The sequence below is a fragment of the Podarcis erhardii genome (assembly GCF_964252035.2).
Source record: "Podarcis erhardii genome assembly, chromosome: 5".
Lineage (NCBI taxonomy): Eukaryota > Metazoa > Chordata > Lepidosauria > Squamata > Lacertidae > Podarcis > Podarcis erhardii.
In genome coordinates, this window is record NC_138509.1 from 31,853,384 (window position 1) to 31,866,998 (window position 13,615).

The following is a 13,615-nucleotide window of genomic DNA, read 5'->3' on the forward strand; positions in this document are numbered from 1 at the left end:
TATTTCTCCTTTCATATCTGAAATAATCAAAATCCTATGATTTATTAATTTCTAGGGTTTAGTCCCCCCCCCCCCCGAATATTTATAACAATAGGAAGCCTCAGGTGCTTCAAAGCACTGCTCGGGATTCTTTAAAAGTCCTGCATAGTGCTTTGAAAACCCAACTTTGGGAGTTCAAAGCATTCAATCATCTGATGTCAAATTTAACTTGTGAGTCTAACATCTGCTAAGGAACATGCAGAACCAAAATGGTTTCTTATTCCATACTAGGCATGACCATCACGCATTCAAAGAAGGAGCCACCAATTCTGCCAGGCTGAAGCAAGTCACTTGTGTAAGCCTATGCAGATCTCTGAATCTCAGCCGATATTTCATAGACCTTACTATGTCTAATATTCCTTAGACTCTGGAATATTCAGTGAAATGGTGTTGGGAGATAGCTGTCAACAAGCGATTTGTTTTTCTTATCCCTTTTAACCAGCAAGGAGGTGGAAATGTGATAATGAAAGGTTAAGATGCAAGCTACTACTTATGGAGAACTGCAGATAAGATATGGAAATGCCTGAGATGTTTTGCCCAAACATCAAATACCTTATTAGCATAATTCCTCATTCCAATGGAGCATGTCGGTATAGCAGCATGCCAGAAACCAGTTAGGGGGCAATTCGTTGATCAGTTAGTCTGGAGAAATCCGATTGGCCTCAGTGGAGCTTACCTCACTGTAAATGACCCTTGAATATTTCTCTTTAGGCAAGTCTGAGCTCTGCCTAATGCCAAATCTAAGGATGTTCTGATTGGACTTTGGATTGGATTGCAGGACTGAGCCATTGCTGTTTTTAATCCTGAAAGCAGCAATAGGAAAGAAGCCAAGTTGCATGATTAAAGCTAATGCTCCATGTATGTGTGTTCGAAAAACACCGTTCCGAAATTATGTTATGATTCACATTTCTGAAAGGGAGCAAAGGCAGGCCCATTTTCACCACGGAAAGCAGCTAGTGCTAAGAGACTGAGAGACGAGCACAAAAAGATACAAAGGAGTTTTGGAAACGGATATTACGCTACTGGCTGCCTCTATCTCTGTTTTTGCTGCAGTAGGTAGCCCTGACATTGCACTCTTGTAAGCTAATTTGTACTTAAAACAAGATCAGATTTCTGACTAATTATTATGCAGAGCAGGCAGGCACATTCCGACTCAGCCGGGGCGGCCCTGTCAACGGCTGAAAACCTTAATTTGTTAAAATCATATTTATGTTTCTGAACTGCTATTAGCACTTCAGAGCTATGCCTAAAAGACCCCATTCCACACTGTATCCTTTTAATCAACAGAATAATGAGCTACATGCCAGTTACGAGATTGCTATTGCTTCCCCAGCTCCCAGGGGAGGATAGCTTCAATTTCCCTCTCTGATTTTAGTGAATTAAGGATGGGGTTCACCTAACCTGCCCTGTTACTGGAAGCTGTGCACAAGGACTTTCACTTGCACAGTGGGGCTTTCCCTCCCCCCTTGTCACCCACACCCCTGAAATTAGCTCTGGCAGGGGTCAGGAGAACCCCCAAAATAGCATGGGGGGGGGAGGATCGTTCACTTTGGCAAACGGGAATGCTTGAGCAAAGGAAAGGGTTCTTTGAAATCCACCCTATGTATCCAGCTGTCTATAGGTGGTAGTCAATGCTAGTCTTCCTCAGAGTAGGCCCATTTGAATCAATGAACCTAATTTAATCATGCCCAATAACTTCAGTGAGTGCACTCTGAGTAAGATTAGCACTGAATACCTTGTTTTATTTACACATTAAGATCTGGAAATTCAGGATACCAATTCAAATTCCCTGCAGTGGTGCCATTAGGTCCCCTGGCTTATTGGAGAATTAAAAAAACAAAACACATTTATCGTATGTGACTGTAAATAAATATGTGGTTAAGTGGTGGTATGTACGTTGAGTGAAGCTCTGTTGTTTAAGCTGCTCCATCTGTCTCTAAAAAGTCACCCCAGTCTTGAGTGTGAGTTGTCTCAGCTAGAAGATCCCCTGGGCTTGCTGACATCTTCATTTGCTCTTGATGAGTGGAAAGTCAAATAGCTTCTCCCCATCGCCTCCTCCATTTGCTGTTAACGATGGTACCTTCCTTGTAGATGTCGAAGCTCTTCCTTTATTTATATGGTCTTTATGTTTCTACAACAGAGGTTGCTGGGCAGCCCCAGCTAGCATGGCGAGTGGACAGAGATTATGAGATTTGTTGTCTAACAACATCTGGAGGGTCTCAGGTTCACCTCCCCTGCTTTACCGTATCAGTCTCCCCCAGTCCTTTCCCCATTTCTTGGCTTCAGAGAACCTATTCCACATTGGTTCACATTGACCATTCAACTGTAACACCTTGCAGAGGATTCTGGGAAATGTTCTTGGGTGCGCAATAAGTGCACACATGAAGCCTTATGTGAAATGGGAGGGCACTGCAGGAACTAGCCTGTGTTCTCTGAAGGCTGTGAATTGGACTGCAAAGAAAAAAATTGATCCATCGTGGACAAACTGCCCTTGAGGGAAGTCGATCCAACATGACGGTTCTAACAGAAAAATAGGTTTTGGACTCCACTGTGCTTAGCCTGTGGTCTATAGTAAATAAAATAATACACAGTGGAATGATTTTTCTCGAATGCTTTTTTATTTAGCAATTTGAGCTTTGGGGTTTACAGTGACTAGCACCGTTCCCAATTACAGGCCACAGCAATGCAGATAGAATATCTACCCAGTTTCAGTCTCCAGCATTTTCAGGTAGGGCTGAGGGGGGGGAAACCTTCCAAACCCCTGGAGAGTTGCTTGACATTATCCTGTAGATAATGTCATGGCAGATGGACCAGTGGTCTGACAAGGCAGCTTATTATGGGAAGGAAAGGTTGTAGGGCAGTGGTTTGGCACCTGCTCTGCATGTCAAAAAGCCCCTGGCATCTCCAGATATGACTGAGAGAGACGCATCTGAGATTCTGGAGGCCTACAAGGAGTCCCTAGAGACAAAAGACTGAGCTGGAGGAACCTAAAGTTTGCCAGCTTTCTATGTTCCTATAGCACGTCTGTCTCTTTGAACATTCTGGGTCTAAAAGCTGTCATTTGGAGATAGAGATTAGTGAAATATTATGTCCGTTCTCCTGCTTTCCTTCTGTCCCCCACCCCTCCTGTAATGATCATGGTCTGTATGTTGGCTCTAAGTATACCTTTCCCCTCCTCATCAAGTGACAACTATCCACTTACCCTCAAGGGGGGGGTGTAACTTTGAGGATTCACTCTGCTGCCGCCAGTCAACAGAGAGCCATGACTGCTCTTCTAATTGCAGCAGTAAAGCAAAAAAGAGGTTTGTTCTCAAAACCGAGCGCAGATTTTGCAGCAAAAGCTCTGAACATATTTTTAAATGTGTGGCTCACTCCCATATTTACCATAGCTAGTTCTCTTTACTATCTGCACTCTGATGTTTCCGGCAGAACTTTACACCCGCCTTTCCAATCTGCAACCAGCATATATGATGAAAATGAAGCACATTTGCATAATTTCTGATACAAATAATAATTAGTAGCATCATTATGCATATGTTCTGAATCTGCTAGGCATGGAAAGGAGCGGTGCAATTGCAACGCTGGAATCCTGTCCCCTTGCACTTACGCAGCAATTCCTTTTGATTTGGAGATTTTGCTAAGGCTTGCCTCTGCACATTCAAATCTTTTCAGTCCAAAGGGCTAGAAAATTCTTTCCAAATAAGAAAAGAAAGCTTTGCCCATATCCTCTCTACTGATTGGAGTATGTCTAATCAATCAATATCTCCCATCATATAAGACGCATGTGTTAGAAGGGAACAGTAAGTGCTTGTGGGCAGGAGAGTGTTCTGCACATTCTCTTGAAGGAGCGGTCAATCTTTTTATTTTTTGACAGTAGGAAGTTCTAAATGGGTAGCAGTGATACCACATGCAGCTAGCTCTGGTGCCCTGCACAAATCTGACTTATTCAGAAATGAATGGGATTGTGATCGTATGGTGAATGGAGACATCTAGAGGAAGCTGAAAACATTAAAGCCCGAACGCAGCATGCTTACAGGCTTGGGAGCACTGTATTTCTAAAGGGCAACACAGTCCTGCTTGCTACAGGAAGATAGATAAAGCCTGCCTCAGGACATTTGGGCATTTAAACTAGAAATTACTCCCCCTCAAGGAACAAAGCTACCCTGTAGTGTAGAAGGTTGAAGCTAATCTTGAACACAAAATGCGTATGATTTTTTAAAAACATAATTTAAAATAGACACCATAAACACAGGGAATGGTGTCCCTATGGGAAATGGGATTATGCTGAATGAAAGTGCAGAGGAAGCCATTGAAAGGGTCTGCTGGCACCTTTGTTGTTGCTGGATCTGAGCCTGGGAAACTGAAAAGAAAATTTGTTGGCCGAGCGATGCAATAGGATATTATAATTAGTATGAAATCCCCATCTTTGAAAAAGAGAGAAACGTGGATAAACGTTGGGTTGAAAAGAAACAAATCGTGATGGGGTTGCTGTGGCCGAATGGTGATTCCCATGGGCATGGGATCTCTCACAGGGACTTGATGCTAACTTGCAACTTGTGAATAATTTGGAGGCATTTATTTATGTTTGTTTGTCAATGAATGTTATATGTCACATTGGTCAGGCTACCCTGGTTGCAGGTTGTTTCCCAGAAAACATTTTTTTCCACAGTTTCCAATAAATATTACAATATTGTTGCATTTTTGGGGAGTCAGTCCGCATAATGCCAGAGTCCTTTCCGATTCTTGGCGTCCAAACTAGACGTGGTTTAGCAGCTCTCGGAGAAGGCTCGGGTTCGATCACTATGCATTTGCTATATTACCTCTCTTGAGGACTAGAATGTTAAGAAATGCACTGCAGTTGACACTCTGCATATCATTCCAGGCTGGCCATTTGACATCACCATGTGTAAAATGAGTGGCTTGGTGCAAGGGATGTCTGTCTCCTCTTCCGTGTTCACCCTGGTGGCCATTGCAGTGGAAAGGTAGGTTTGTTTTATTTATTTCAAAGCAGTTATAAACCGCTTAGTTTTTTTAAAAACCTCAAATTGACATGCGGCATAAAAACAGTAAATGGTATCATTAACACAAAGGCAACATTCCATACAAGAACAGGAAAAAGACAGCATATATATATTGTAATGGTTCTAGGGGTTGCTCGTGCGTAAATCGGCACCACGCTTGGCTGAGTTACCTGGGTGAACCCTTTCTGTCCGGACAGCCACTCACCCGTGGCTGTCTCAATCGCTGGCAGAATCCGTCAGTGGGTGTTTCTTGAACTTCTTCCAGCAAAGAAGCTCTTTGACGCCTAGTCTCCGCCTACTCTCCCTGCGCGGAAGCCTTCTGCGCAGGGAGGGTGTGGGCAGCGGAGGACCCGTGCTCTCCCCGCTGGTCTCCGGCGAGGAGTCATGGAGCCACCTCGCCGATTCCCCCATCTGCCCCCCTTCTCCACTAGTGTTACGCTGATTTCCTTCCCCCAGAACATGGGCTGCTTCTCTCCCTCCCGGTACGCTCTCCGGAATCCCTCTGGAGCCCTCCCTCTCCCTCTGGCTCTGATGCCAGTTCCCTGACATCCATATATATATAAAATAAACAGGAATTCATGCAGACAAAAACAGGGTGTGATTTCATGGGTCAGGTCATTGGCCATTGCGACCCATATGTTGGCAACCTCCTATCTGGACCATTGCAGCGTGCTTGATGTGTGGCTTCCCTCGCAGCTTGCCCAGACACCTGCAGATAATACAGAACACCACAGCCTGGGTGATGCTCCTTTTCAGGCCCATACCATGCCAACGCTGAGGGATCTGTGCTGTGCTGCCTTCTAGCCACCAAGCCAACTTTAAGGTTCTGCTGCTTACATAAAAAAAGGTAAAGGTAAAGGACCCCTGACAATTAAGTCCAGTCGCAGACAACTCTGGGGTTGTGGTGCTCATCTCACTTTACAGGCCGAGGGAGCCGGCGTTTTGTCTGCAGACAGTTCTTCCGGGTCATGTGGCCAGCATGACTAAGCCGCTTCTGGGGCAATGGAACACTGAAACCAGAGCAGCACACGCAAATGCCATTTACCTTCCCACTGGAGTGGTACCTATTTATCTACTTGCACTGGCATGCTTTCGAACTGCTAGGTTGGCAGGAGCTGGGACCAAGCAATGGGAGTTCACCCTGTCGCAGGGATTCGAACCACCGACCTTCTGATCAGCAAGCCCAAGAGGCTCAGTGGTTTAGACCACAGTGCCACCCGTGTCCCTGCTGCTTACATACAAAGTCCTAAATAACTTTGGACCAAGGCTATCCTCCACTGCCCAGCCTTGCGACCAGCTTTAGGAACCCAGTTACTTTTGTCATGACCCAATGATGATTGGCTTGTGGTAACACAGAGGAGGCTTCCCTCCCCCCCCCCACTGGGGGCACCAGTTTTGCAGAATGCCCTCCCTGCTGAAATATGAGGCCCCATCACTATTGGGATTCCACTATCTCCTGAATGCCTACCAGTTTAGACAAACGTTCCCTTGAACTCCCTGATTTGTTTTTAAACTGTTTTAATTGTTATGCTTTTTAACTGGCTTTTGTTTTACTGTATATTTTAATTAAGGACGTTTTGGTTCATTACGCATGGAATTTTGTTTATTGATTTTATAGTTGCAGACCACTTCAAAACCATTTTGGCATATACACAGTATATTTTGTTGTTGTTGTTGTTTAGTCGTTTAGTCGTGTCCGACTCTTCGTGACCCCATGGACCAGAGCATGCTAGGCACTCCTGTCTTCCACTGCCTCCAGCAGTTTGGTCAAACTCATGTTGGTAGCTTCGAGAACACTGTCCAACCATCTCGTCCTCTGTCATCCCCTTCTCCTTGTGCCCTCCATCTTTCCCAACATCAGGGTCTTTTCCAGGGAGTCTTCTCTTCTCATGAGGTGGCCAAAGTATTGGAGCCTCAGCTTCACGATCTGTCCTTCCAGTGAGCACTCAGGGCTGATTTCCTTCAGAATGGAGAGGTTTGATCTTCTTACAGCCCATGGGACTCTCAAGAGTCTCCTCCAGCACCATAATTCAAAAGCATCAATTCTTCGGTGATCAGCCTTCTTTATGGTCCAGCTCTCACTTTCATACATCACTACTGGGAAAACCATAGCTTTAACTATACAGACCTTTGTCGGCAACACAGTATATTAGCTATTATTAATAATAAATAATAGCCAACACAGTAAATAAGCAACAATTTTTAAAACCCCATCAAAGGCATATGCAGAGCCCCAAAATAATCTTCTCTGTCAACTATGGAAAATGTTACAATGATACCATATATAATTTTGATAACATTTTATCCGTTTATTATTTATGTTAAACATTTTTATTGCTTCTACCTTCTCTATAACCCACTGTCTCTGAGGATCTATCGCACATTGCATTGTTTTTAACTTCTTGCAACTCTACTTGAATGCTTTGGTAGAAAAGTGGGGTGGAAATTAAAATAACACCTCCCTTCTCCCAACAAGGGCTTCAGGGAGAAATAGTTTTCCCTCCCCGCATTTTATCAGCACAACAACCCTGTGAGGTAGGTTGGGCTGATTGGCCACTCATATCATGTCTGGGCAAGAATCTGAGCCCAGGTTCCCCTGACTGAGGTCTGGCTGCAGCCTTCATTTCACAAGCTGCTCGTGTTTGCTTTTGCTAATGAGAACTTTGGGGGTCTATTGAAGTTTGTTTTAATGACGTTTTGTCCTGAAATTATCATCTCCTTTTAGAAAAATAGAAAGCCACGACTGAGATGCAGTTTTCTCTCATGTTGTTATTAATTCGTCATGCAGGAAAACTGCCTTCTCAAAATTGTACCTACGGGACCGCCTCTCCTGGTATGTCCCATGGAGGACCTTACAGTCTTCAAATAAAAACATTTTGGAGGTCCCAGGCCACAGAGAGGTTAGGCTGGCCTCAACCAGAGCCAGGGCTTTTTCAGCTGTGGCCCCGATCTCATGGAACGCTCTATCACAAGAGACTAGGGCCCTGCGGGACTTGACATCTTTCCGCAGGACCTGCAAGACAGAGCTGCTCCACCAGGCCTTTGGCCAAGGCACAGTTTGACCCCCTCCTTTGGTAATCCTCATAGAATGCTAGCCCAATGGTTGCCATTAATTTGATCCTGAATTGATGTTAGAATTGATGTTAGAATGAATTGATTTGAGAATGTATTTCAATTAATTGATTGTGATTTTATGTAAACTGTGTTACTTTTACTGTTGTTAGCCGCTCTGAGGCCAGCTTTGGCTGGGGAGGGCCGGATATGTATATCCCACAAGTCTCTCAACAGACCATGAAGGAAATGCTTGTTTCTCATAGCTTTTCCAGTGTTGTATCTGAATATATTGCTTTCTCCTTCTTCTCTCTTAGGTTCCGCTGTATCGTGTACCCATTCAGGCAGAAGCTAACCCTAAGGAAAGCTCTGGTCACCATCATTATAATTTGGGTCTTAGCCTTAATCATCATGTGCCCCTCTGCAGTCACCTTGACCGTCACCCGGGATGAGTACCACTTCATGCTAGATGCCTACAACAATTCCTACCCGCTCTACACCTGCTGGGAGGCATGGCCGGACAAGGAGATGCGCAAGATCTACACAACCGTTCTTTTCTCTCACATTTACCTGGCCCCTCTCACCTCGATTGTGATTATGTACGCTCGGATTGCCTTCAAACTCTTCAAGTCATCCGCAAGCATTAGAGGCTCCCAGTCGGAGGAGAACGAGGGAAGGAGAGTGTCCAAGAGGAAAATCAGAGTTATCAACATGTTGATCATTGTGGCGTTGTTCTTCACCCTCTCTTGGCTGCCCCTCTGGACTTTATTGCTGCTGACAGACTACGGGAACCTCACCGAGAATCAACTCAACCTCGTCACGGTTTATTTTTTCCCCTTTGCCCATTGGCTGGCTTTCTTTAACAGTAGCATCAACCCAATCATCTATGGGTACTTCAACGAGAACTTCCGGAGAGGATTCCAGGAGGCCTTCCAAGTCCAGCTCTGCTCCATGGAAACAGAACACAAAAACACCTATTCTGACAGGACCAACAGTGGGTTGCTTTTTGGGGCACGCAATCGGATTTTTGTCGAAGTCCAAGGCAGTGATTCAGCGCAGCCCTCTGAGTCTGGTCAGAGTAGCCTTTTGAGAACAGGGCTGTATCCTGCAAGGAACATAAGGGTAGCTCACCATGGTCTGATGGTGGAGGACTTTGACAGCAAAAGTTGCTCCCCCAAAACTGTCAGTATCCCAGCTTGGGATATCTAAGGATATTTGAGATGCTGATGGGTTGATTATACAATATATCATTACATTACTTTCACAGCATGTGAGCCAAATCCATTTCCAGTAAGCTTTTCAAGACCAAAACACATTGTCAGTGTAGATATCTAAGTGAAAGGACTTGACGTTTGTGGAACTTCCTCTTCTTATCCTGGGTTTTGATACTTCGGTATGACACGCACCAGTTTTTATAAAGCGCTGCAATTTATAAATGCTCATTCCTCCCCTTAGAACCTTGTATATATTCCAGATGAGGTGTTGGAATTCAGGCCTGTGTTCAGGGCCGTCTTAAGCACATCTCACAGAGTTGTCAACCTTTTTTAAGGGTGGGGGGAGTTCAGTCCGTCTCGTTTACATCGCGTGGTCCAATGCGTGCTCGGCATTGCATGTAAGTAAGAGGTGCCCGGATCGCAGCCCAGACGGCCTCCTGCAAAGCCTCCCTCTAAGTGCCCAGCGCCCCTTACATGTCCCCGTCCAGGGAAGTCCGCACGACAGGAAGGCCAACAAACAGATCAGGTGCCTTGTCGGCTGTCCCATCCTCGCTCGGCGCCGGGATTGCACAGGGCGCTTCCCTGCTCCACTCGCAGACTCCGCAGGGAGGCGTGCAGGCAGCAACACAGGCAGAGATGGGTGGAAGAGACACCCCCGCCCTGCCTCCGCCCCCGATTGCACCCACCAGGTGCCCAGGCAGCCCCGGCAGGAGGGGACACAAAGGGGCTTCCCTGAGCCGGACGCAGCGCACTCCAATGGGTGGCTGTGAGGAGAGGAGAGGAGAGGGCTGCCCCAGAGCGGGGAAGGAGCACGCCCTGACTCTCCTTCCTGGACACTCAGCCTGTGGCGCCCTCCAAAATCTGGCGCCCTGGCGCCCCGCACCACTAACGTCTATGGGTAAGATGCCCCTGCCTGTGTTTAAAGAGGAACCAGACAGAACAATTATTCTGAACTAGATTTCTAAATAGAAGTGCAGTTGGCTGTGACTGGTCAGCAACCTCATCTGTTGGAGACTGCTTGTTGTGCTACCTCAACAATAAAAGCAAGGTAAGAGTGACAAGTGAGAGGAAGAAAAGCCTCCATTCAGGAAACAGGAAGATGCAGTATTTAGAGCACACACGCATGCAGACCATTCACTTACTCTATATCAGCCCCATAATTGATCCATTAACTTTTGTGAGACTGCCCGAGAATGATTCAGATGTTACTGTTGTGTCACGGTTGCTGCTTCTATGTGATCAGATGCCAGGGTTTGGGGGGGGGGTTTGGTTGTTATTTTGTTTGTTTTTGTAGGAAGGTGTCTCTGGAATCTGAGATTCCCAGCTAGCATATATTAAATTTTGAGAAGCAATTTCAAAACCTACACTGTTGGCAGAGAACGTGGTTTATGTTACCAGTTTATTGGGGTGAGTGTGGGGTGCCCATTTTATTTATGTCGCCAGGAGCCAAGTTTAAATGATGGCAGCACAGCCAGATCCAGTCAGGGATTTAGTTGGGATTTTTTTGTGTTAATATGCATCACTTTAAACTTGAATACTGTTGATGCATGTATCTCATTGGCCAATTGTTGCCCATTCACTCTCTTGGAGAGATTGTGACCAAGTTGGTGTCATCTACCTCACTGCTCAGCCTTGACTCTGTGTTATTTATGAATAAGTTAAATAACACCAGCCCCAAAACATATTCTTAGAGGAATGTGTCTCTTAGTTTTAACAATGAAGGAAATTATCTATCTCCTCACAACCCTGCTTCCTGGTATATGCCCATTAGAGAACTTACCTGTACTTTTATCTGTTTATTTTTCCCATGGTTACTAAGTCTCCTTAGGAACCTTAGCTGAAAGAGTTTGTAAAAGCTCTTTGAAAGTCCGGGTATATAATACCTGTCAGATTACCCCTACCTGCATGTTTGTTGGTGTTGATACATTAAAAAAAAAAAAAATTCTAGAAGGGGTGGTGAGGCAGTGTTCCATTAATTTTATCATGCTGACTTTAAATGTTTAGCCCACCTTTAGCCCAACTTTGCAGAGTAGCTTGTTGTTCCTTAATTGTTACACTGGGGACTCAGCTAAAAAGGTAAAGGGACCCCTGACCATTAGGTCCAGTCGTGACCAACTCTGGGGTTGCGGCACTCATCTCGCTCTATGGGCCGAGGGAGCAGGCGTTTGTCCGCAGACAGCTTCTGGGTCATGTGGCCAGCATGACTAAGCTGCTTCTGGCAAACCAGAGCAGCGCACGGAAACGCCGTTTACCTTCCCGCTGAAGCTGTTCCTATTTATCTACTTGCACTTTGGCATGCTTTCGAACTGCTAGGTTGGCAGGAGCTGGGACCAAGCAACGGGAGCTCACCCCGTCACAGGGATTCGAACCGCCGACCTTCTGATCAGCAAGTCCTAGGCTCTGTGGTTTAACCCACAGAGCCACCTGTGTCCCTGGGGACTCAGCTACACAGCTGCAAATAAAACATTATATAAATGTGTTGTGAAGTGCAATATACAAATATGACACTAGATGGCGGCAGTGAGCTATGCAAAATTCAATGTATTTTTCAAAACTTTTTTTATATGTGTGTAGATTCCACCCTGGAAAGGAGATGACATCCTCATTTCATTTCAGGAAGGGATGCATTTCTATCACATGGGGTTGCCAAATGATCAGAATAAAGAGGCTGTCCTGCTTTTTAACAGCAGCTTGATCTACAAAAATCAGCAGATGAAGCTCTTCGCCACAGGAAGAAAAACATGGTTTCAAATCAAGCTGCTGTGAAAGGCACTGGATCAGGGACCTTTAAAAAAAATAAAATGGCAGTTCTACTTATTTCAAATACATGGCTTGTATCCTTCACTAAACCCACATTTTAAAGAATAAAACAATCAAGAAAATGGAGGGTGTGGATGTTTGTATAAGAAAGCATTATTGAAGCTCAAAGGCAAACCCAAGAGGATAATTCATTTGCTGAATCAAAGTGTTTACTGCCTGTATTGGTCCGTTGTCTTCCATTGCACTGTGACTAAAGACTACCTACCAGAACTCTTTATTGCCATTTTTGTAAATTAGCTGTCCTGTGTTGTAAAAGTGGTCATGATGCTATTACGCAGTTGTTGACAATGTATCAGAAATAAAAGATACTCTCTGTTGCTGTATGCTTTTAAATTATGATAATATTTGTAGCTGCTGCTGCTGCTGCTGCTGTGCAAGTCTCTGTTGCATTTAGGGTCGGACAGCTTCTAGGCAGAGGAAGGAAGCTGCCTTGTGAACTTGAAACAGTTTAGCTTATATGTCCAAATACGAACAAAGTGCTTTCCTGCATGTCATATTGGGCAATGTTAAGGGCCCTTAGGGAGTTTAGAGTATGTCACAATCACATTACTTTTAGCCCCCTATATTCATCATTTCTCCATACCAATTATCACACACAGCTGCAAAGGTTGGATGGCCATCTGTCATGGATGCTTTAGTTGAGATTCCTGAATTGCAGGGTGTTGGACTAGATGACCCTCAGGGTCCCTGTCCAGTTCTCTGATTCAAACCTCTGTAAACAACACTCCTAGCTGTCCAGCAATAAAACTGCTAGCACATTTACAACACTCATCATTTGTCCCTTGGATTTGGGAGTTCTCATAAGCATCTGTTGGGCCACTGTCGATGCTGGAGTCGATGGCTCTTCGGCCTGATCCAGCAGGCTCTTTTTACATAGCAAGAAATGAACAATGAGCTATGACATTTTTGTATTGGGGAAAGGCAAGGCTGACGGGCTTTGTTCAGGCGTGGGGCTGGGAAAGAACAGCTTATATGACAACCACTCTGCAGTCCAGTCCAGACTTAATATCCCCCCATATTGCCGGAGATTATTTTTTGGGGGGGTGTTACCGAGGTTTAAGATTGCCTTTTGGATAGCGCTGCCATATAGAATCTGGCTTAACCCAATAAAGATAATTTCTTTAGGGGAGGAATATACAATTGGGAGACTAGACCAGTGTTTCCCAAACTCCGTCCTCGGGACGATGGGAGTTGTAGTCCAAAAACAGATGGAGACCCAAGTTTGGGGAAACCTTAAGTCTAGACTTTCTCCAATCTCGGTGATTATTATTATTTATTATTTCCACAGAACTAGTGCTGTTAATTCCCCTGCAGCAACAGCAGCAAGAAACCAACTCAGCAAAGTGTTTGGAGGCACCTAAGGCTTTGCCTACCCAGAAGTAACTCAACGGGGTTACTCCCAGTGAAGCGGCGTTAAAGGTGTCAAAGGTGCCCCCAATCAAATTTGCTGAAGAAAAAGCGGAGGGGCGG

At 45.1% G+C, this 13,615-nt stretch overlaps 1 protein-coding gene across 1 annotated transcript in view; it reads left to right on the forward strand.

The window, feature by feature from the left end:
• NPFFR1 (neuropeptide FF receptor 1) overlaps positions 1-12,462 on the forward strand; it is a 19,497-nt gene extending 7,035 nt beyond the window's left edge. Inside the window, exons 3-5 of the mRNA XM_081861899.1 lie at positions 4,922-5,021; positions 8,429-11,401; positions 11,778-12,462. Of these exons, the coding sequence (XP_081718025.1) occupies positions 4,922-5,021; positions 8,429-9,320 (992 nt within the window). The 3' untranslated portion in view covers positions 9,321-11,401; positions 11,778-12,462. The remainder of the gene's footprint in view (positions 1-4,921; positions 5,022-8,428; positions 11,402-11,777) is intronic.
• Positions 12,463-13,615: the final 1,153 nt, after the last annotated feature.